At 38.1% G+C, this 24917-nt stretch overlaps 2 protein-coding genes across 24 annotated transcripts in view; both read left to right on the plus strand.

The window, feature by feature from the left end:
- The first annotated feature begins 103 nt into the window (after positions 1-103).
- SS18L2 (SS18 like 2) lies at positions 104-4101 on the plus strand. Its single transcript, XM_081527684.1, has 3 exons — positions 104-278; positions 529-605; positions 3574-4101. Exons 1-3 carry the CDS (start codon positions 210-212, stop codon positions 3659-3661), a joined length of 234 nt encoding a protein of 77 aa, XP_081383810.1. The 5' UTR covers positions 104-209; the 3' UTR covers positions 3662-4101.
- A 2986-nt stretch (positions 4102-7087) lies between these two features.
- The window catches only part of NKTR (natural killer cell triggering receptor), a 40571-nt gene continuing 22741 nt past the window's right edge, over positions 7088-24917 (plus strand). For 6 of the 23 annotated variants that reach the window (XR_014064699.1, XM_081527661.1, XM_081527663.1 and 3 more), the window contains exons 1-6: positions 7261-7448; positions 7578-7658; positions 17789-17863; positions 18425-18532; positions 19044-19088; positions 20865-20952. Coding sequence is in view for 12 of the 23 variants with exons in the window: in XM_081527661.1 (XP_081383787.1) it covers positions 7601-7658; positions 17789-17863; positions 18425-18532; positions 19044-19088; positions 20865-20952 (374 nt within the window). In the remaining 11 variants the exon portion in view is untranslated. Of the gene's footprint in view, positions 7226-7260; positions 7449-7545; positions 7659-17788; positions 17864-18424; positions 18533-19043; positions 19089-19395; positions 20735-20864; positions 22046-24917 lie in introns of those variants that run through there. The other 17 variants (XR_014064701.1, XM_081527662.1, XM_081527665.1 and 14 more) reach the window with 14 other exon arrangements.

The following is a 24917-nucleotide window of genomic DNA, read 5'->3' on the forward strand; positions in this document are numbered from 1 at the left end:
CTCTTATTAAGAGCGAGCCCAATCACAAATGACGTTCCGCCTGTTCCCCGCCCCCTAGGTGGGAGGGCCCAATCAACGTCGAGAGTGTAGGCCCACCTATCTTGGGACTCTGCTGCGGCCGTAGTGCGTGTGGAGCTGCAGGTCCGCTCCGGTCTAGATGAGAGGGGGTCTCCCGGGCCTGAGGCCGAGTTCCACCCTGGCTTCCCGGGATGTCGGTGGCTTTCGTACCGGACTGGCTGAGAGGGAAGGCAGAAGTCAATCAGGAGACCATCCAGCGGGTGAGCGCTAACACGGGCAGAGAGATCTTAGTAGAGCTCCTAAATGGCTGCGGGTGCTGGAAGCTTCCTGGAGTGAGCCAGCTGAGACTGGTGGTATGCGTAGGTGACTTGCTGTGAGATGAGAATGAAGTCAGCAGAGGTGCTGGGGCTGGAAAGCCCGGCCTTGAGGGGTGGGAGGGAGAGGTAGAGAAGGCAGTGGTCCTTGCCGTCCTGACGTCGCGCTGCATTGACCCTTTGTCTGATCTTTCAGCTCCTGGAGGAGAATGACCAGCTGATCCGCTGTATCGTGGAATATCAGAACAAAGGCCGGGCGAATGAGTGCGTCCAGTGAGTCCCCTCTTTATTCCCTTAATTTGTGAGTGTGACGGGGAAGTTAGTATTGGAATCCATCAGCTGACCTGAACTAGGAGTCTTGAGTGAATGCAGATAAGGCTCAGAGGAATTACTTACCTGCCCAAGATAATACGAACAGTACATTGTGAAGCCTGGAGTCAGACGTGGCTTCCTCTTCAGAGCTTGAATTGTGCTCATTGCAAAGACTCCTCGAAAAGCCATGCTGGCCAATGACAACAGGGATGGGGACGGTTCAGTTCAGTTCAGTCTCTCAGTCGTGTCCGACTCTTTGCGACCCCATGAACCGTAGCACGCCAGGCCTCCCTGTCCATCACCAATTCCCAGAGTCTACCCAAACTCATGTCCATTGAGTTGGTGATGCCATCCAGCCATCTCATCCTCTGTCATCCCCTTCTCCTCCTGCCCTCAATCTTTCCCAACATCAGGGTCTTTTCAAATGAATCAGCTCTTCGCATCAGGTGGCCAAAGTATTGGAGTTTCAGGACTGATCTCCTTTAGGATGGACTGGTTGGATCTCCTTGCAGTCCAAGGGACTCTCAAGAGTCTTCTCCAACACCACAGTTCAAAAGCGTCAATTCTTCGGCGCTCAGCTTTCTTTATAGCCCAACTCGAACATCCATACATGACTACTGGAAAAACCATAGCCTTGACTAGACGGACCTTTGTTGGCAGAATAATGTCTCTGCTTTTTAATGTGCTGTCTAGGTTGGTCATAACTTTTCTTCCAAGGAGTAAGCATCTTCTAATTTCATGGCTGCCGTCACCGTCTGCAGTGACTTGAGAGCCCAAAAAAATAAAGTCTGCCACTGTTTCTTCATCTATTTGCCATGAAGTGATAGGACCAGATGTCATGATCTTTGTTTTCTGAATGTTGAGCTTTAAGCCAACTTTTTCACTCTCCTCTTTCACCTTCATCAAGAGGCTCTTTAGTTCTTCTTCACTTTCTGCCATAAGGGTGGTGTCATCTGCATATCTGAGGTTATTGATATTTCTCCCAGCAATCTTGACTCCAGCTTGTGCTTCATCCAGCCTAGCGTTTCTCATGATGTACTCTGCATATAAGTTGAATAAGCGGCGTGACAATATATAGCTTTGACGTACTCCTTTTCCTATTTGGAACCAGTCTGTTTTTCCATTGTCCAGTTCTAGCATTCGGAAAACGTTTCACGAAATGATGAGAGCAGTGGCTGTTTTCTGGTCGTGGATCCCTGGCTCATCCTTTTTTGGTAACACATACAAAGACCAATAAAAGTTCCCAGTTAAGACAGAGATAAATTTGGCACAGTAATTTAAGGTGCTCTCTAGCCATATGCCAAGATGAGAGAAAACACTCTCTTTTCTAAGTGTAGTTCCAGGAGTTATGCCTCATTTATTACAGACACAAAAAAGATTTTATTTCATTGTGACTGAAGCCATGCTTTCCCCACCCCCTGAAAAAGTAACCCTCAATCCCTCACTGAACAGCTCAGTGGAGGTATCCATCTTGAATAAGTCTTTACATTGGACACTGTCATTTGGTGATTTGTTTTTTTACAGTTTATAGTAAACACTCTCATTTTTCTATATGGAAAACAGTTGCAAAACACTCTATTTGGTGCAGTGATTCTCAAACTATGGGTAAGTTACCAAAATCTCCTCCTGGACATTTTCACATTGCATGGTGCACTATTCCTGCCCCCTAGTCTGGTTTGGGGCTCTACCCCTTGATTGAGAAATGCGATCATAGTGAGCGTGCATTTATCATGGAAGTGTCTTGTCCTTTCTTTAACTTTGTTCAAGATTTTTTTTGGCCTTGTGCCACGTGGGATCTTAGTTCCCTGCCTGTGTGCGTGCTCAATTGCCTCAGTTGTGCTCTGTGACCCTCACAGACTGTAGCCGACCAGGCTCCTCTGTCTATGGGATTCTCCAGGCAAGGATACTGGAGTGGGTTGCCATGCCCTCCTCGAAGGGATCTTCCCAACCCAGGGATTGAACCTGTGTCTCCTACATTGCAGGTGGATTCTTTTAACTGCTGAGCCACCAGGGAAACCTTTAGTTCCCTGACCAGGGATCAGACCTGTGCTCCTGTAGTGGAAGTATGGAGTCCTAACCCTGGACTTCCAGGGAATTCCCTGTTCAAGATTTTTTTTAAGTAATACTGTACCAGGCACTACTTCAGCTACTGGGGAATCAGTACCAAAACAGATACCAGCTCTGCTCTCATGGAGCTTACATTCTAGACTGTATAATCATATAATTAGGCACATAATAATAAGCGCTTTGAATAAGAATAAAGCACAGTAAGTGGGAGCAAGTGCTCGTTTATACAGGTTACCTTTGATGTGACATTTGGGTAGACATCTTAGGTGAGGGAGGCAGCTATGCAGATGTGTGAATCAGAGTGAGCATCAGGTGGAGAAGTCCCCCAGGCTAGACCTTGCTGGATATCTTCAAGTCTCTGAAAGGAGGCCACTCTGGCCAGAACTCAGTGAGTAAAGGGAAAGTGACAGATGAGATCAGAGAGGGAGACTAGAGGCCCTGATCATGTAGGTCCTTACAGGCCACGAGAAGGGCTGAGCTTTACTCATAATGCGATGGGGGGTTTGAAGAGTTTTGAACAGAGGTATTACATGATCTTAACCTAAACTGTAAAATAACTCAGGCTGCTATGAGTATAATTACAGTAGGGGTACAAAGGTAGACTAGGGAGACAGGTTAAGAGAGTGGTCCAGTACAGTAGTCCAAGCAAAAGTGATAGTGGCTTGGCCGAGAGACGTAGCTATGGGAGTAACAAGTGAGAACAGGTAAGATTCTGGATGTATTTTCCTCTGATATGTTAATAGACACATTGACAAAACTGAGTGATCCAGTCAGTAGATGAGCCATTCACTAGATAAATTCTTTTCTAGTTTTTTGTTCAATAAAAACACACCTCTAATTTTTATCCGTTTTTCACCCATAGGTACCAGCATGTGTTACACAGAAATCTCATTTATTTGGCTACCATTGCAGATGCCAACCCAACCAGTGCCTCAAAAGCAATGGAATAGTTTTCCAGTTGGCCGTTGTGAGGAGTAATTGAATGTGATCTATTTCCTATGAAATGGATCTTTGCCAACTCAACTGCTTAGAATGTGAATGGAACCTCTGTGGCTCTTTTAAAAATGTGAAAATGTGAAGAAAGCTACTAATTTAACCATATACTCAGTATAAATATTTAATAATTAAGTGGATTCCCTCAATTAAGTTGACTCCAAGTGTCCTCCATCCTGAAATAAGTGTGTTTGGATAACAGAGATATAACAGGCATCTTCAAGTCAACCTTTTTTTTTCAACCTGAAGAGGAAACTGATCAGCAGGAATTGGTGAGACTTTCCACTGAGACACTGCCAAATGGACATGTGACTGTTTCTCCCTCCTACCAGTTTGTTGTGGACCCCTGACTGCCCTTTTCATGTTGCTTTGAAATAAAGCTTGCCTTTCCACAAAAGCCTGATACTAAGGTATAGACATTTTTTTTTTTAGTTTATTTTCTGTTTTTTAACTTTACAATATTGTATTTGTTTTGCCATACATTGACTAGAAATTTTCATGTAATGTCTTCTACTTGGTTTTGAGAAAAAGTGTAAGGAGTTAAAAATACATGTAACACCACCACTGTCATTACTAACAAAATTAATAGTAATTCTTAAGTATCATCTAACATCATCTACTAATAGAAGATATGATACCGAAGTACCTTTTTCTTCTGTATCCTTTTAAGGTTCTCAGCTAGGCCTCTATAATAAAAGACAGATTAACAGAAGAAAAGCATACACATTTATTTAATATAAGTTTTACGTGATGTGGGAGCCTTCATAAGTAAACAAAGACCCAAAGAAACAGTTAAACCTGAGCATTTTTATATGAAGTTCGATGAAAAGTATAAAGTTGTAGAAAAATGTGATGGGACATAAGGGTATGAGCTAAGTATAGGAAACTGGGGGAAATTTAGCAAGGCCTTTTTGTTCAAAATCTCTGTCCCTCTGGGTGTGGGAGGGCACCTCTCATGACAGCAACATGACCTGCTTTATAGGAGAAAGTCTGAGAGTCCCTCTAGGATCTGCCATTTCTCAAATTCCTTCCTTAAAATATTCAATATGCCAAAGAGCATATTTTGGAGTGGCCTGTCCTGAATTCCGTGATGTTCAATTTTCTTCTCTTCCCACAAAATGTGATTTTGTTGATGTGTCTGAAACAGGATCCAAACAAAATTCACACCCTGCATTTTGTTGACATTGCTATGTCTGTAAAAATACTTAACAATTCCCTTTTCTTTGCCATTTGTTGAAAAAAATTACGTCATTTGCTCTAAAATTTTTCACATTTTTGTTGTATCCCTGTCATCCGGTGTCATATGTCCCACTATTGGCCCACTTTTCCTATAAACTAGTAGACCTAGGTGCTCGTTCAGACTCAGATTCTAGTCTCTTTGGCAGGAATACATCATAGCAAGTGATAGGTGCTTGCTTTTCCATCACATCAGGAAATAACCCAAAATGATTTATTATCAAGCTCCTGATAGCCATTCACTTAAATTATGATCTACCCAGCTTTGATTGGTTACTTTATTCGGGATTACATAATGGCGATTTTTCTATGTTATCATTCTTTCTGCTTCTATTATCTTTGTGCTATCAAGAACTTTCCTTCTTTGAGACTTAACCTGTTAAATGGGGCAAAGAGCTTCTTATAAGTGAACCCCAAATTAAAACCTCCTTTTGTTGGGAGTCAAGGGTTTCAACCCAGGAAGGCTGTTAATATGTAAACAGTGAAGAGAGACCTCATTTTGAATCCCAAATCTGTCATAACCTCTGTAAGCTCTGTTTCCCCAGCTCTAAAATGGAGATAACGAAAGTATCTGCCTCTTGAGGTTATAAGGTGGAGATTATGTGGTTGGGAGCTGGGCATGGTAAACATTCAAGTGTGTTAGCTGAAGGCTCTGGCCCTTTTCAGAGGCCCCCACCCATTGTATCATCTGTAGGGTTCTATCCCATCATTGGTCTTCTCTGTCCTCTATTCATGTGGTTTGTGCTCATCCTCTATGCCAAGTAGGCTGCTGAAGGGCCTGATGTGATCAGCAAATATGGTAGGTGCTGTGCAATGTCTTTAGTTTTGAGTTAGTTGCTAATATTTAAAGATAAGAGGATTTCCCATGAAAGCCTGGATTTCTAGCAATGCTGGATTACAGATCCACAGTGAAAACCAGCAGCTAGAGTGTGATGGCAGCTGCCCCCCACTCACATTATTAGATAGCTTGAACACTTAAAAATTTGTCAAGAGGGTAGATGTCACGTTGTGTTTTTACCACAATAAAGTAAAAAAGAAAGCAGAGTGCTTGCCAGATCCTGGGTAGAGGGGAGAAGGAGAAGTCATTGTTTTTTAGTTTTACAAGATGAAGATTGTCCTGTGGCTAGATGGTGGTGATGGTGGCACAACAGTGCGAATCTACTTGGTGCCTCTGAACAGTAAGCTTAAAAAAAAAGTTAAAAGGCCATTTTTTGTAAAGTTAAAGTATATATTACAATTTTAAGAAAATAATGGAAAACAACCACCACCCAACAGTGTGGCCCCATGGTGAAGATAAATCAATGTAGCAAATTGAGCCCAGAAATTGAATGGCACTTAAGTGGTCACAAAGCCAAGGTAATTCAATGTATAAAAGACAGTCTTTTCAACAAATGGTGGTGGAACTACGGTATATCCCTATGAGAAAAAGAAGAACTTCACCTTCTACCTGACACCATATCTGCAAATGCTGACAGATCATAGACTTACACCAAAAAGACAGGGTTATAAAATTTCTGAAAGGAAACCTAGGAGAAAATCTTCATGAGCTTGGGGTAGGCAGAGATTTCTTACACAGAGAAGCACAAACCATAAAAGAAAAAGTTGATCAAATGACTTCGTAAAAAATTATAAAAAACTGCTTTCCACAAGCCACTATGAAAACAATGAAAAGGCAAGACACAGACTGGGAGAAAATATTCACAATTACATAAACCTAGCAAGGGATTTGTATTCAGAATACACATACATCGTTTAACAACACTTTACTATACAGAACTCTTGCTTTCTATAAGACGAAGAACATGATTAAAATAAGGGCAAAGGTCCTGAACTGATAATTTAGAAAAGAGGTAGAATAGCCTTGAACACTGCCCATGACGCTGGCCCCCAAAGCGGAAACGCACGTACAACTGCACCTAAACGGCCTTTGAAGTGAGACAAATAGTCTAACAGGATAGCGTCATAACTACTCCCTGAGTAAAAAGAATGTCAAAACTGTCAGTCTACTAATCCTCAACAACTTGATTCTCCAAATTCTTTCGCAGCTGTGGACAATAGGGAAGCCTCGCGATATCTGCAAATACTTTAACACGGCCCTTGAGAAAGGACGACAGGAAGTAGAGAGCGCTGGCGTTTCCGGGGCTCCCAGAGTTGGCGAGTGATTCCAACGGAAAGGAGGAAAGGGGCGGAGCAAAAAAGAACCAGTTCAGGAATGGGAGAGAGGGACTCGAGCTCCCAGGCATTCCCCCGTAGGCGTAGCCGCTTCTGTTAACCACCGCCTTCGAGTATGTGCTCTCGCGGTATTTGTCCCGACTCTCGCGGGGTTTAGCGTGGCAACAGGAGACCTGGCCTGGGGGCGGGGGTGGCGGTCCGTTAGTGGCGTTGGGCTTCGGCCGCGGTGGCAGCGCTTTCTACTCTGCTCACTGGGAGGTCTCAGGCTGGAGGCCAGCCAGGTGAAGAGCGCGGCTGCATGTGTGTGCGCACTCCATGGGAGCCGGGAGGCCTGAGGTGAGAGGGAGCCGGTCTCGGCCTCCGGCGCTGTCTTCACGGGCCGGCGGGAGGTGACTGAGGCGCGGGCTCCGCCCCAGCCCCCGCCCTAGCCCCCGTCCTGACCGCTTTCCTCCCTGTCTCTCCCAGCTTTTGCTGCCGCCTCGGTCGCTATGGGGGCGCAGGACCGGCCGCAATGCCACTTCGACATCGAAATCAACCGGGAGCCGGGTGAGCCGGGCCACTGGGGAGCCCTGCGGGGCCTTGGCTTGCCTTGGGGAAGGGGAGGGGTCTACCTTCATCAACCCTCCCCCAAGCCTCTTTGGGAACTAGTAGGCGCAGTCCGTACTCCCTTTTCTCCTGAGGGGAAATCTGTGGAGAGGAGGGTGGTCCGGATACAGTCTAATCGGAGTCCAGGCCTCGCCCTCCCAAACTCCTTGCCCCCCCTGCACCCCTCCTGAGTGTTGCTGCCTTGCCTTAGCGCCAGGAAAAGGAGTGCGATCCTTTTTGGACTTTGTCTCTTACGATATCTCTAAGGAGCAAACACTCCCAATTTCGATTTCTGGTATCTCGCTCTGTACTATGAGCTTTGGACTCGTACATTGCATATTTTCTAATTCTTGTGCATCATTAATAGGTTAACTTCGCTTTTATTTTTCGTTAAGTGTCTTTGGCCAGAATTCCTTGGTTTGTGGGGTAATGACTTAGCACAAGTCTTGGGCGATAAACCAAAGTATTTAGTACCAACAGACTTGCAGCGTGTGTTCTCTTCCATTACTGTTTTCTTTAGGGAATCCAGCCATTCCTTAGTATATTTTTTTTGAAAATGAGATATTTTCTTCTCAAGGGTAGTTAACTTCATTCTACTACGTAGCAGAACGTGCAAGGTTCCAAACAGTTTTCTTAGTTTTTTTTTTTTACTGTGACGTAAGTTTTAATTGGAAGCATATATATACAGTATTTTTGCAGATCTTGTTCAGCAGACTGTGCATGCTACTGTTCTAGACTGAGGATATAGCAATGCATAAAACAAAGGCTTCTCTTCCTTGTAATTTATATTCTGTTGGAGGAAGACAGACAATAAACCAGAAGAAAAAAAGTGTCTTATAATAGGGGTCCTGTTTTAATAGATTGGTCAGAAAAGGACATTTTGAGAGGATGACATTTAAGCCGACCTGAAGGAGAAGGTGAGGGTGTGTATATCTCTGAGAAGAACCTTCCTGATAGAGGAACAGATAATATGAAGGCCTTGACGAGAAAGTGTGCCTTCGTGTTTGAGGAACAGAAAGTGTACCTTTCTTGACTTGAGGAGAAGGTGTACCTTCTTGTTTGTGGAGTAAAGGAGACAAGTGAGTAGCAGAAAATGAGTAAAGGCTAGAGTAAGAACTTTGACTCTGTGAGATAAAATATTGAAGGGTTTTGAGCAAAGGAATGATGTGATCTTAGAAATTTTTGTTGCATTCTCTCTTCATCTTTTGAACTTCGAGGCTCTTAATCCTTATTCTATAGTGAATTTTCGTTTTGAATAACAAGGCTTATTTTTTTAAGAGTTAAAAATAGCATAGTCCTGGAAAGTAGAGGTCAAACAAAGGTTCTGTAGCCCTGGAAAGTACTCCTTTTCTTGTACACGTTCATATCCTAGTTTCACAAATAAATTTTGTTGTGAAACATCTCCAGGATATGTTTGGTAAATGTAAAATGAACTTTGATCCCCAATACTATAATACCATTCTGGTAGAAGTGACTGGAACTCTTGAGAACACTGAACCATATATAAAACAAGGAATGCTTGCATTGTTCTAGGTTGAACCAGTTGATAACTGGCAACTTCATATGGTTCAGTTTCATATATAATATTGATATTTCTCTAGCACTTTTCAGTATATTATCTAAGTAGTAGGTACTTGATTTTTACACAACTTGTAAGGATCACTTCAGTTGTTTGAAATGAGATGTCCTGCTTTGTATTATTTAACCATTAGTATGTATGTCATTGAGTACTTATTTCAAGTAATAACTCTTGTCTTCTCGTATAGTTAATAATTCGCTTGATATAAAGTAATATCTTTTATTTACTTTGACAAGTAAAGATCCTTTAATGAATAGCGATGTTGTCCATATTAATGAGAGATCAGAAAGTACTGATAAAAATTGAGTTGAACACAGCACAGTGTGTATTCTCCATTACTATCAATGGAAATTTGTATATTTTATAGCAAACAAATGAGACTTTTAAATTGTAAAGCCACCAAATGAATGCAAGTATATATTAAAGGAGGAATGTCTTTAAATTATGTGAGTATAGTTACAGAACTATTCATGTTGTACTATTCATGAACTATTCATGACTGAGTTTTGGTAGTTTGTCGCTTTTAAGCAACTGGCTCATTTAATCTTAAGTTGTCAAACAACATTGTCCTTCAATTTGTATCTGTGGGCTCTATAGTAATATCAGTTTTATTCCTCATGTTGATAATTTGTGCCTCTTTTTCTGTGGCCAGTTTGCCTAGGAGTTTTATCAATTTTACTGTTATTTCAAAGAACCAGGTTTTCATTTCATTGATGTTTTGTTCTGTTTTCTTTTTTCAGAGGTTCTGTTTATTTTTTCTGTCAGGCAGGCACACCCTTCTTTGATTAAATGTTAGTTCTCTCTATGATTGTTAGTGGTTAGTTAAACTGAGTACCTTTCAGGGCAGACATGAAATAGGAATCTAGCTTTTCCTTCTTTGGTGCTTCAGAAACTTATCTTTTACTTGCCCTTTTCAGATCTTGTATCCAGAAGTGGAATATTGGAGCCCAGGGGAACAGGTTTTAGATGTCTGGTGTAAACTGATTTAAGCCAGTTTAGTCAAAAATGGCTATTAAGTTTTTAGAGCATATCAGTTCAGTTTAGTTCAGTCCTTCAGTCGTGTCCGACTCTTTGCGACCCCATGAACCGCAGCACGCCAGGCCTCCCTATCTATCACCAACTCCCGGAGTCCACCCAAACCCCTGTCCATTGAGTTGGTGATGTCATCCAACCATCTCATCCTCTGTCGTCCCCTTCTCCTCCTGCCCTCAATCTTTCCCAGCATCAGGGTCTTTTCTAATGAGTCAATTCTTCACATCAGGTGGCCAAAGTATTGGAGTTTCAGCTTCAACATCAGTCCTTCCAATGAACACCCAGGACTGATCTCCTCTAGGGTGGACTGGTTGGATCTCCTTGCAGTCCAAGGGACTCTCAAGAGTCTTCTCCAACAACCACAGTTCAAAAGCATCAATTCTTCGGCACTCAGCTTTCTTTATAGTCCAACTCTCACATCCATACATGACTATTGGAAAAACTATAACCTTGACTAGACGGACCATTGTTGGCAGAGTAATGTCTCTGCTTTTCAATATGCTGTCTAGATTGGTCATAACTTTCCTTCCAAGGAGGAGTCACCAATAAGTTAATGGCTGTAGATTGCCTTTGTCACAGCCTTGCTACCAGGACACAGTGAAAGCAAGTCACATTTGCCATGTGTAGATGTTGACAAGCATGTATACACACACATAGGTCATAAAACCAGTTCTGTAAGTCTGATGAAGTCATTTTCAGTGCTCCAAGTACTCTTTATGTGGAAGATTTCTGGTCTTGAAAATTGTCATGCGAATCTTTTAGTTTTGTGCACCAGAATCCTCTTAAATCTTGACTAGACTCAGGACCTTTCTGATGGACCCAGCCTTAGGTTCCACTCCAAAGGGTGACTCCAGATTTATGTCCTATTAATGCAAGGGTATGGATTATCTCCAAATGTTTTTATTCAGTCTGTGTGTTCCAGACATTACCAGTTTGCCAATAAAAACAGATTTTAAGCATTCATTTTGCTAATTACTAGTTGGTTAGAGATAAAGATAGCAAAAGCAGTATTAGAAGTCACTTCTGGAGTACAGCCTTTGATTTATCACCCCCCTGGAGACCGTGTGTTTCTTAGAGGCCTGACGTATAGTTTTAAAACTCAAATGATTACTTTATATGAGAATGTTTATGTAAGGTATTTTAAAATAAATTATAGTTGTAATATATACATTATATTATATATATATTTTATATACAATATATATTATATTACAGTAGTATAATGGTGTATAATGGTTTGTTTTCAAACCGGGAGATGCTATCATGAGACCAGAAGTCAAACTCCAATTTTTTCACTCCCATTTCTGTTAGTATTCCATAGAGTTTTTCAAAGGCTCTGATGACACAACAGATAGAATGCAAAAGCAGATAGGAAAATCTATCTTTTATTACACTAGTCATGAAATAGGAAGTCTCATGAAATGAGATTTGGCAAAAATGTAAAAGATGACACTCATTAAGTTTTTTGTTCATATTTCAAAATGTAAATTATTAAAAAATAACCCATATTGGGCTTCCCTGGTGGCTCAGTAGTAAAGAAACTGCCTGCCAGTGCAGGAGCTGCTGCTGCTGCTAAGTCGCTTCAGTCGTGTCCGACTCTGTGCGACCCCATAGACGGCAGCCCACCAGGCTCCGCCATTCCTGGGATTCTCCAGGCGAGAATACTGGAGTGGGTTGCCATTTCCTTCTCCAGTGCATGAAAGGGAAAAGTGAAAGTGAAGTTGCTCAGTTGTGTCTGACTCTTAGCGAGCCCATGGACTGTAGCCTACCAGGCTCCTCCGTCCATGGGATTTTCCAGGCAAGAGTACTGGAGTGGGGTGCCATTGCCTTCTCCTGCCAGTGCAGGAGACATGGGTTCAAACCCTGGTCTGGGAAGATCCCACCTGCCACAGAACAGGTAAGCCTGTGGGCCACAACTACTGAGCCTGTGCTCTAAGGCGTAGAAACTGTAGCTGCTGAACCCCATGTGCCCTAGAGCCTGTGCTCCTCGACAAGAGAAGCCACTGCAATGAGAAACCCTTGCACTGCAACTGGAGACTAGTCCCTTCTTGCTGCAACTAGAGAAAAGCCTGTGTAGCAACAAAGACCTAGCACAGCCAAAAATAAATAAATGCATAAAATTATTTTAAAAAACATTAGAATGTCTTTACAGAGTCTTCAGCAATTGTTTAGCATATAGAGGGATTCTGAGACCAAAAAGTTTGAGAACTGCTGGTATAGACACATGCTTTCATAGAACTCAAGCATTGGGTTTTATCTGCAGTTGTTTTAAACTTTTTGTTTGAATATAATTTCATGTTTATAGGAAGTTGAAAAGTAAAAGCAGTAAAAAGAATGCCAATCTATTCTTTACCTAAATTCACCTATTTACATTTTATACCATTTGCTTTATTAATCCCTCTCTTTCTCTCTAAACACACAATTTTTTCTGAATCGTATGAAGGTACGTTACTCACATCATGGCTCTTTACCCCTAAGTATGTGCGTGTATTTATTAAGAATAGAAGTATTCATTAAAAGAGTCTTAAACATTTTTAAAAAATTTTCAGAGAAAAGAAAGGGGTATTCTCCAACATAACCACAGTGCAGTTGTCAACTTCATAAATTTACTTTGATACAATACTTTAATCTACTATCTCTGTATTCTGTTTTTGTTGGTTGGCCTAAGAAATCATTTATATTATTCTTTCCCCTCCAGTACAAAATTCCAGTCTAGCCTCAGATGTTACATTCAGCTGTTATGTCTCTTTACCCTCCATTTTCATAGCTTTTGTCTTTTATGAGATTGACATTTTTAAAAAATATAGCCCCCTTCTTGCGGAGAAGGAAATGGCACCCCACTCCAGTACTCTTTTTTTTTTTTTTCCAGTACTCTTGCCTGGAAAATCCCATGGATGGAGGAGCTTGGTAGGCTACAGTCCATGGGGTCGCTAAGAGTCGGACACGACTGAGCGACTTCACTTTCACTTTTCCCTTTCATGCACTGGAGAAGGAAATGGCAACCCACTCTAGTACTCTTGCCTGGAGAATCCCAGGAATGGCGGAGCCTGGTGGGCTGCCGTCTATGGGGTCGCACAGAGTCAGACACGACTGAAGCGACTTAGCAGCAGCAGCATCTGTCTAATAGTTAACTTGAAAGACCACAAGGAGGGCTATGCTAATGACAGTGCTGAGAAAGGTCGAAGTGAGGTGTGATCAGTTGTAAGATTTCCTCAGTGATGTTTAAATTTTATAAGATATTCTTATAACTAAAAGTATGCCTTTATCATTGATACTCCTAAGATAAAAAATCTTTTTTACTAGAACCTGAAATTCCCTTGTCCTCAGCTCACATTGTCCCATGGAAACAGTTGACTTTCTATGTGATTTTTTGATAATGCAGTGTTTCTTTCAATTTTTTCATGTTATGGCAGAGCTGCCTGTATTTGTAAAGAACCTAGTACAGCATGTGACACACTTGTTTTTAAGTTGCTTTAATTAGTGTATTTGCGTGAATGTGAGCTTGAGCACTGAGCTCATGTTCAATTTTAGGGCAAAGGCTTGTTACCATTTCTGTAAGCAAGAAGGTTCTCCTCCACCCCCCTTTCTCCTTATTTTTTTATAAATTGGGCCCAGAGAATCCCAGTAATAACCACAGGCCTGGTTGAAAGGTTGTGAAGGCAAATTCATATGGATTTTTTAAAAATTAAATTTATTTTTTTATTGAAAGATAATTGATTTACAGAATTTTGTTGTTTTCTGTCAAACCTCAACATGAATCAGACATAGGTGTACATATATCCCCTCCCTATATATCCGTTCCCTCTTGAACCTCCCTCCCATCTCCTGCCCCATCCCACCCCTCTAGATTGATACAGAGCCCCTGTTTGAGTTTCCTGAGCCATACAGCAAATTCCCGTAAGCTGTCTATTTTACATATGATAATGTAAGTTTCCTTGTTACTCTTTCCATACATCTCACCCTCTCCCCATGTCCATAAGTCTGTTCTCTATGTCTGTTTCTCCATTGCTGCCCTGTAAATAAATTCTTCAGTACCATTTTTCTAGATTCCTTGTATATGTGTTAGAATACAATATCTATCTTTCTCTTTCTGACTCACTTCACTCTGTATAATAGATTCTAGGTTCATCCATCTCATGAGAACTGACTCAAACACATTCCTTTTTATGGCTGAGTAATATTCCATTGTGTATATGTACTACAACTTCTTTATCCATTCATCTGTCGATGGACATCTAGGTTGCTTCCATGTTTTAGCTATTGTAAATAGTGCTGCAATGAACAATGGGATACATGTGTCTTTTTCAGTTTTGGTTTCCTCAGGTATATGCCTAGGAGTGGGGCTGAGTCATATGGTGGTTTTATTCCTAGTTTTTTAAGGAATCTCCATATCATCTTCCTTAGTGGCTGTATCAATTTACATTCCCACCAACAGTGCAAGAGCATTCCCTTTTCTCTACACCCTCTCCAGCATTTATTGTTTGTAGACTTCTTGATGATGGCCATTCTGACCAGTGTGAGATGCTATCTCATTGTAGTTTTGATTTGCATTTCTCTAATAATGAGTGATGTTGAGCATCTTTTCATGTGTTTGTTAACCATCTGTATGTCATCTTTGGAGAAATGTCTGTTTAAGTCTTTTTCCCACTTTTTGATTGGGTTGTTTGTTTTTCTGGTGTTGTTGTATGAGCTGCTTGTGTATTTTGGAAATTAATCCTTTCTTACTTGTTTCTTTGCTATTGTTTTCTCCCATTCTGAGACTTGTCATATGGGTTTTTCTGGGGACTTTCAGAAGAGAAAATTGGCTTCTTAGCATTATCTTTTTCCTTCCTTTTCTCTGCCTCAAATCTCCATGTGAAATATACAGTCAAAGATTTTTCTGCTTTTCTGCCTTTAACGTAAGATGGCTATTCCTTGTCTTTTACCTCCTGCTCCTGTTTGAATCCCTGTGCTTTTCGGCTATTTTTCTACATTTGTTGGTATTTATCTGTCAGTGTTGTGGCAAATGGAATTCTGACAATGGTGGATGAACTAGATGTCCAGTATGATTCAGAATTTTTTTTTTAACAGTTCTGATAGGTACATCATTTACTTTACAGTCTTTAGCAGTGTTTTTAACTTTGTACCGTAATATTGCACCCAAAACAATTTGGTTTTGTTCATGTTTTTTTCTTTTGCTCTTAACAACACAGTGCCATGGCAAAGACAGAATTTCTGCTCTAACCGTTGCCCAATGAGTGTGAGAGGTCAATAGAAATTTTGTTTCTTCATCAGGTTAGAGGGTAGGGTATTAGAGATGAGTATTTTTTAAAAAATCGTTGTAGTTAGCTATCCCTCTCTGAATATTAGACCTGGAAATGTAAGTAATTACATTTAACTGTTTTCATATATATTGTGCCACTAGAGGGTTCATAATTATCTGTAAAGTGAAATCGCTCACTCGTGTCTCACTCTTTGCGACCCCATGGACAGTAGCCTACCAAACTCCTTCATCCATGGGATTTTCCAGGCAAGAATACTGGAGTGGGTTGCCATTTCCTTCTCTAGGAGATCTTCCTGACCCAGGGATTAAACCCGGGTCTCCCACATTGTAGGCAGACACTTTACTGTCTGAGCCACCAAAATATTTGAAATTTTCCTCAGTTTTCATTTGGAGGCGTTAAAAACTTTGGGGGGGAAAAAACTCTTTATTGAAGTTACTGTAGTCCTAGAGAAAAGGTGAAGTTTCAGTTGTTTTGATTATATCTTTTATTCTGAAAAGCATCTATCTTAAAGAGATTCCAAAGACCTACGTATGTTGTAGTTTGCAAAGCTAGATGATTTTGAATTTGACACCCACCTAGCCAACCATTTCTTAGGGATTTATGAGTGATGGAAATACTCTGATCACACTTGTAAACTATTTCCGTGTAAATACAAAGAAGAGTAGTTAATATTACTGATACTACATGCATTTCCTAAAATTCTGAAATGTTTTTAGATACAATGCTATCTTCCTTTTTGCTTTCTTAACTTTTTCTTCATTCCTTTAGACATCAAGATCAGCTGGAAGGTTTTGAAATTGCATTAAATTTGATTCCAGCACTCGATTTGGCAGTGCTGACATGGCAGAGTCGTCTTATATGATTCCGTTTTTCCACTTTTTATTCTTTAAGGTTGTTTCTCACACAGTAACCTTGTTTTGTCCTCAGAGTAACTGACTGACATGGCCAGGAATAAAGTAAAATCTTAGTGACACAATAAATCAAGGCATTTTGTGTCTGTACTGGATTATGCTTTATCCAGTTAATTTTGACTTATTCTACAAGTCTGGACTATGTACAGATGTTCATAATGGAAAAGCTTTTATAGAATAAAGGGAAAAGGAACTCAGGAAAATGGTTGTAATTCAAATTCTCTGAATTACAGGAGGGCAAAGTTGAAACAGTTTTTAAAATAATATGATTTGCCCCTTGCACTCTCATTCACAAATTGAGTTTTCCAGACATTACAGAATATGTAATGATGTCACCACTCTGACAGCTGATGGAATGGGTACCTGAGTATTCTTGTTTTGAGAATTTCTGAGTTTTAATTTATAATACAGTAAATATCAAAAATATAACCCACATTTTAAAAGCTTTAATCATTTTTAAGAGTTTAAAGGAGTCCTGTGATGAACAGATTTGTGAAACACTTCTCTATTGGCATGGGAGGCATGCTCAGTTCCGTCTGACTCTTTGCAACCCCATGGACTGTAGCCTCTCAGGCTCTTCTGTCCATGGGATTCTCCAGGCAAGAATACTGGAGTGGGTTGCTATTTCCTCCTCCAGGGGATCTTCCCTGACCCAGAGATCGGAACCAAGTTTCCTGCTTTGGTAGGTAGATTGTTTATTGCATAATTAAGTCGAATTTGCAGACTTGCTCCTGTTGTTTCTTATTTGTTTGTTGATTAGTTTTGAGGAACCATAATCTATTCTCTTTCTGCTCTCTCAGGGAATTTAATATGAGTTTTAGTTGTGAGTGACAGTTCAGGGGTTGGCTGTGAACAGTTCTTGCATAAAGATAAAAAGCTGAATGTAGAGGACAGAACTTTCTTCTACCAGTACTAGCCCACAGTGACTATCTTATGATGTGCTCTCATCACTGGAGGGATTTAGGCATAAATCAGACAAATGTTATCGAGAATATCTTTAAAGATTAATAGTTCAGGTAGGAGATATACTAAGAGATCTAATAAAATAAGATCCTGTTAAAAGACACTTAAAATCCCACAGTTCTGGGCTGAAATCACTTTGGTTGCATGTGAATCCTAATGCTAATAAATAGAGTATGGTTCTTATTAATTGGCATTGCCTAGTTAAATTCTTTTCCTGTTGAATTTCTTAAAAAAATTAAAATGAATGATAAAAATGGGCCTCTCAATTTGTTTATTTCTCCCATATAAATATGATACATTTAATCAGCTTGCTTACTTGTTTTTTCATGTGTTTTATTTCAGTTGGTCGAATTATGTTTCAGCTCTTTTCAGATATATGTCCAAAAACTTGCAAAAACTTCCTTTGCCTATGCTCAGGTAAATGAATTATTAGATTATTTCCAATGAGAAGTCCTGGCTTAAAATTTTACCTTGCTTAACAGAATAGCTATTTTCCTTAAAAAGTAATGGATTGTGAAATGAAAAATAAAAAATATTATTTTCACTGATAAGTCAGGGAAGCATTTCTTAAAGGGAAGAGAGGAGAAAGAAATGGTCTCAAAAATGAAAAAGGAAGTACCACCATATGTAATGGAACCTTTATGCATTGTAGTTTAAAAAATAATAGTGTATGTATTCAAAACTGATTTATTTTGATAGAATTTTACAGATTTTAGTACTTTGAACAAATTTAGCCTTCCAGATCTCACAAGAAATTTACGATTAGAGGATAGAGAAGCAGAACATAATGACGTTGTTACATGTAATTGGATTTATATTTTTAAAAAGTAGATAAAATGGGGAGGAAAGACATTTATAATGTTGCTTATCTCTTAGAATGCCCTACACAAGGGAGGACTTTGACAAAGAGCTAATTGGATGGTTGTTCCCATGGAAGGATATGTTTGTAACTAAACTTCATTTCTTTTTTTTTTCCAGGAGAGAAAGGCCTTGGGAAAACAACTGGGAAGAAGTTATGTTATAAAGGTTCTACATTCCATCGTGTGGTTAAAAACTTTATGATTCAGGGTGGGGACTTCAGTGAAGGTAGAGCTAAAAGTTATGCTCTTAATAACTGTATTAATTCCTAAAGCACCTCATTATTTTAATTGTAAATATTGTGTCACAGTATGATGTAAATATTAGATGGTCAGTGAATAGTTGTTAGATGAATGAATTTTGTAAGCCAAGAATGTATAAAAAGCAAAATACTAAGAGGTTTTCTGTTTTGTTTTTATGCAGTTTATTTAATACAGTTATTTGGTAAATACCCTCTAGTGAATGCCAAAGTATTGTTCAATTGGTTTTATTCTTTTAGAGTTTTGTCAGTGTTTGAAATAAATGGGTTGTGGGGATAATTTTTTAAAATAATTTTTATTATAATGGAATTGGATTTATAGTTTAAAAATGAGGTTGATTGAGGATTATTAGAATGTTTATCATCTGCAGCAATTATAAGGTGTTAACTCCTTCAGCAAGTTAAAACCATAGAGTAATTTATGCATATTAGTATATTTTTTAGTTTTCATTATTGTTTAATGTAGCTCATTATTTTCAGGTAATGGAAAAGGTGGAGAATCAATTTATGGTGGTTATTTTAAAGGTAAGGCTTAATATTTTATGGTCTTTTGTTTCATTTCTGATATTAAAGCAAGTTTGATCATGTACTTTTAATGAGAAGAGGTTTACTTATAGTTCACTTTTTGCATGAAACTAATGCTGCATGAAAATACTTTATTTGCATGAACTTGGGGATAAATTATATTGTAATATGTAACTTTTAATTGACAAGATTAATTAAGGCTAACTTTATGGTTAAACATGACTTTCAGCATGGAGGTTAGGCAACTATATACATGAAAACTCCTATCTTCCTGCCTAAAACTGTCAACATATTCTTTTGTTTATAGAGAATGTGGTCTTTTGCAAAATGAAAAGGTAAGAGAACGAAGCTCAGTAACACAAACTCCAACTCTTTTCCCTTGCACCCTTCCTAATAAATTTATGGAGAGTCTGGGTCAGGTTGTGACTGGATTTCTTATATTGCTTGAAGACTTGGAAAACTCTGTATACTATTTCATACATGCATCTGTATCTTTTTTCTTTTTCCAATGGGTTATTATTTCCACATCAGGGTAAAGAGTCTAGTTTTGTTTTGTTTTTTTTTTTTTCTTTTCCCCTCTAAGCCAAACAGTGTCTTTGAATAAAAGTTGGTATTTCTTCCTTTCTCAAAGGTTTGTATGTTTTCTTTTGTATACTAGAACTATGATTGTGTTTTATTCCTTCAGTAGCATTTGCATAAATCTAACTATTACACTTGCCCCAAAAAGCCTTAGAAAAGTCAGTTGCAGAAATTTATAATGGGATCCAGTATTACTAGGTTTTAATGCCATGATAGCTTCAGTGTTATAATAGTCTTTTATATTTCTTTTGGGGAAAAATGGATTACTACTCTTTTTCAGAAGGCTGTTCCCAAGGTAATCTTTTTTTGTTGTTGTTTTTTTTTAAGTTTTCTGTGTTTCTGTTTGTTTAAAAGAAAGATTTGTTTGTATGAATGTTAAAAGGAAACTTAAATTAGTTTTCAGGATATTTCTGCTGGAATTAAATCCATCTCTAGTGATCTTTATGACAGAGGTTTTCCTTTGAACTAGTAGTGAACAGCTCTTCAGCTGATTCCATTACCATGTAGCAATTTGAAACTAATACTGTAGGCCACTTTAGCGTGGATGTTGCCTGTGGAAGATACTTGTATGTATATCTTAAAATTGAATCTTGCCATTTAAATTTTTGTATCTACAGGGCTTTCTTCCTTAGATAATTTTTGATCCTATTGATTAGAATCTACATGCTTGATTTAATTTAGGCATGTCTCTAAACTTACTGTAATATTTTGGTTAGGGTTGGTTTCATCATTTATCATCAATTTGATTGAGTAATAAATTTACCATATAGAAATTAAGCACATAAGAGGATTATTAAAGCTCCTACGAATGGTGCATTATGCAGGATGATTGGAAATTTGGAAGAAACGAGCTCTACTGTAAAGACTTTTTAAAAATTTTCTTGGTAGTTTTCCCTGAAAGTTAATAGTTTAAATATCATTTAGCCAAAGTCTGTTACTACTAAAAGTGACTGTTCTAAGGCTGTTTGTATAAAGTATTAAATATATGTTCTTTTTCTCAAGGCTAAGTAGTAAATAAGTAGTATCTGGGTTTTTTTTTTATGCTTTTGTTATTTGATTAGTTAAAAGAATTTTTTTCGAAATAATCAAGTATCTGTACTGACCAGAAGAGGAATTTCATCCTTTGCTTTCTGTTAACTACTTTGAACATTACACGTTAAAAGTGGAGACTGACAAATTTGTGTTTTCTTCAAACAGATGAAAACTTTATTCTCAAACATGACAGAGCGTTCCTTTTGTCAATGGCAAATCGAGGGAAACATACCAATGGTTCCCAGTTTTTCATGTGAGTAGGCATAATTCAGAGATGAGCTTTTCCCTAAACAGAGAAGCGCTGTTCATGAGAAAGATGGTATCCTTGATCCAAATTTACTGCTAGGTTCTGTCAGCTTGAGTTTTATTATGTTATAGTAACTGGTAAGCTCTTAACAACCATCTCAGTGTTTAAGAATATATCGTGGATTTGAAGGATGGTACTTAAAAGGCATAACTTGAAGATGTAAATTATTCTGCTGTCATCTTAAGAAATTGGCTTTGACTCTTAACAAATTTGGGGGCTTAGTTTATCAAATCTGAATTGGAATATAAACTCTTGATGAGCGTTCATGACGGGAACTGAATGTATCCTTGGCATGGAAAGCAGTTGGTTTGAGTAAACCATAGTGTGGTAGCTTTTCCCTCTTGCTGTTGTTCTTTGAGCCGGTTTGAGAGAGGTGCCGTTATTTTCTGACACTGTATAGAGATAAATGATTTGGTGTTAAGCCAACATTTGTAGCAATCTTAAACTTTGTGAGATCTCTATGCATAATTGAATTAACCCAATATTGCTTTCATTTTCACCAAAAATTTGTGCTGTTATCACTTAGAAAACTTTAGAATGATAAATTTGTTTTTTAAAAACAAAACACCTTTACATGTACATGTATACACAACCAAAACCTTAGATATTTCTCATCTGAAAGACTTTTGGCATACTCTCTATTATGTTCTTATGTAAAGTTATTCCAAAACCGATTTTTATTATAACTCCATGATATAAGATATGAAAGGTAATTGCCTAGTATGGAGTTTAATGCTTTTGATTGAAAGTAAATCTCTGCAGTTATGCTATGTATATTGGAGAAATATTTTTTCCATACCAGAAAAAAATTTTGTCATCTTTCTGAATGGATGGGTATGAATGGCGCTTCCCTGTCATTAAAGGAGTAAAGTATTCATATAAAATAAATCTCACACTTTATGTTTGTGTGAAAAATAAATTCCAACATGATCTGATCAAGTTCAGATAAGGGGCATTCTGTTCCCAAGAATGTCCTAAAAATGGAAAGCTGACAGAAGATAATAATGCTTGGAGTTGTACAGGAAAAAAAGAAGAAAAAGTTATTCCTCTATCTTTTTTGATCTCATAGAGTACTAGTGACTACACTTCTTCACTAGAATATTTTTCTATTCTTAATCTCCTTGAGAGCCAAAAAAAAAAGTAGTGGGAAATATTTTGAAAAACTTAATGTAGGAGCTGTTTACTCTTTGATTAAGGGTTCCCATTTCCATTTTTAAGCTTATCTGAACTGTGAACATGATAAACTAATGATTCATTGGTCAAAAAGCTACCATCTGAGGGCTCTAAAGTTTCTTTTAGATTTCCTTTTTTATATCAGTACTTTTAAAATTTGATTTATCGGGTAGCAGTAGCTTCTTCCCATTGTTACATACTTATTAGCTTATTTATAAAATGTTAAGAGAGAAAACCCATGCATGTATATACACTGATTAAAATTCAGTATATGAGAGTCTCACTTCAAAAAATTTAGAGTATCTTGTTTTTTTGTTACTTAGTATTTGCTTAAGTCTTTTCTAGAAATGTTCAGCATCAAACAAAATTAAAGTCATGTCTATTTTCTACATAACTTAATTTTTACATTGGACTATTTTTTCACAAGGAATGCCAAGTGAAAATTTTAACATTTATAAATTAGGATTAAGTTTTAACCTTGTTTTTATAATTAACTGATTATGGATGGCACTAGGATCACTGTAAACTTGTGATTGAAAGAAACTTTTCTACTTTTAGTTTGAAATTTACTTTTGAAAATTAGTTTTCAGTTAAAAACAATCCTGGAAGTAATTAAACATTTTTGCAGTCACAAAATAAAATCCTCTTTTTTTTTTAAGAAGCTTTTATGCACATGCTTTTTCTATGTGGGCTAAAAGTACCAATTCCTCAGGGGTTTCAAGATAAAATAAAACTAACATTCACTTTTCTAAATAAAATGTTTCCTTGCTTTTATACAAAGAATAAGTAAAATGGAGATGGTAGCCCATGAAAGTAGTATCTTTGAAAATCTATGTCTTGCAAGCCCAAATCTATTTGGAATTGGAAGTAGTTAAAAAAAAAAAGCATAATGTACAATCTTCAAGTTGTGTAGATGATCACAGACAATTGCTCTAAAAGTTGAGGTTCCGAGGATTGATGGTCACTGAGCTGTCAGATAGCTAGCTTCCCAGGGGTGACTCCTACGTTTTACCCTCCTCCCACACTTCTTCTTTGGCACCTTGAGCAGCAGTTCTGCAGTCTGAAAAAGAAAGGGTAGTGTGAGAATGGATCATAAAATGCTAAGAACTGCCTTTATAGTTCTGCTTAATAAGGACTTTTAATAAATCCTTGCAAAATTGTATTTGTAGTTCATGTTATAAATCTGTTACCTTGTAATTCCAAGGAGTAAATTTGGTGCAGTTAGTGTGGGTACTTGAGCAAAATGTTCCTCAAGAATTCTTGTGCTTTTTGTAAAAAGTATTGTCTTCATTACTTGAAACACTTAAGACCTCTCCTTCCTAAGGCATATATATCATTTTATTAAAATTTTTTGTATATATTGCTTTCTTTGGGTGGAAAAATTATGTGTATGATAAAAACCAGATTGTCTTTTGTATAAAGCTATTTATAATTTTTGCAGTAACTGCTTATATCTACTACTATGTTAGTCCTAGTGATTTTGCTTTTAGAGACCTAAATAGAAGAAAACTAATTGTTTTTGGAATAGTGCTGCTCAAGAAACATGGAAGAAGTAATACGTGGCACTATCCCCATGAATCACTGAGGAAGTAATAGTTTGTTCATGCTGAGGTATTTTTGAAGGAATTCAAAGACCTGGAACCATGTTAACTGGGTTCATTTTATTATTATTTATTTTTTAGGCCAAAGACTAGGAAGAGGCTACAGTAAAAGTCATAGGATTATAAAGGCTAGGACTAGAAAACAATTTAGAGATCCTCGAGTCCAGTCTTTCTGTTCTGTAGATAATGCTAAATAAGGAAGAAAAAACATATGCAGTCTAGGTTATAGGGATTTTTCTCATAATCTTGAAGAAATTGATAGCTAAAAAGAGCATGCTGAACACTGTATGCTACATAGGTTTATTGACCAGTCTGCTCTGAGTTTATTTATTTATTTAGACTTGTGCGATATTAGTTCCAGGAATTGAACCTCAACAGTAAAAGCACAGAATCCTAACTTCTGGACCATCAGGGAATTCCCCTGAATTTATTTTAATTTTAGTCAGTTTTAAATGTGTCAAGTGTTGCTGGAAAAATAATATGACACACAAGAAAACATTTTTTTTGTCCTTTAGTTATCAGTAATAACTATTAAGTCTGGCTCTGATTTTCATTGTCTTTCATTCATCAGAAAGATGAAGAAGATAACTGCATAACATAGATTAAGAGAGATTAGTTAGGTAATTTATAACTTTGTATTAAGTAACTATTCTCCTGGGGTAGAGCACTAACCTATCAGGAAACCTTTTATCTAGTCTTACCATATGCCTTGAGTTAGTTTTGTTTTTCCTTTTCTGTTTGTAAACTATGTAGCTCACTTTCAAATATAAACAATACATTTTGGTGTGAAAATGCAGACATTAAAGGAAGAAAGTGTTTTTATAGGTTGATCCTAAATTTGAGTATATGAAATGATTTATATGCAAATATTGTCTTGCCTAAAGGAAATAGTTGTAATTGCTTAATTTTCATCAGTCTGAAAGGTGGTTCAAAGCAGCTTTGGTTCATCTTGCCAAAATCAGCCCTTCACTGGCTGCTGTTAGAGCATATTGGAGCAGTGGTCACGCTCATCCCCCTTGGCTTAGTCTGTGAAGGCCTCATATCACACCGGGCAGTGGGAATACCCACAGAACCTTTGAGAACAGGCTTTGTCATTTGCCACTGTTAGTGGTTGTGATAATTATAAAAATTATAAGA

The sequence above is a fragment of the Giraffa tippelskirchi genome, chromosome 9 (genome assembly GCF_054371585.1).
Source record: "Giraffa tippelskirchi isolate mGirTip1 chromosome 9, T2T-mGirTip1v1.2.pri, whole genome shotgun sequence".
Taxonomy (NCBI): domain Eukaryota; kingdom Metazoa; phylum Chordata; class Mammalia; order Artiodactyla; family Giraffidae; genus Giraffa; species Giraffa tippelskirchi.

Bases quoted from the DNA above. Each gene is read 5' to 3' on its own strand.
- SS18L2 (XM_081527684.1), top strand. From the start codon at position 210: ATGTCGGTGGCTTTCGTACCGGACTGGCTGAGAGGGAAGGCAGAAGTC. The intron at 279-528 runs GTGAGCGCTAAC...CTGATCTTTCAG, and splicing joins ATCAGGAGACCATCCAGCGG to CTCCTGGAGGAGAATGACCA. The intron at 606-3,573 runs GTGAGTCCCCTC...TTTCACCCATAG, and splicing joins CGGGCGAATGAGTGCGTCCA to GTACCAGCATGTGTTACACA.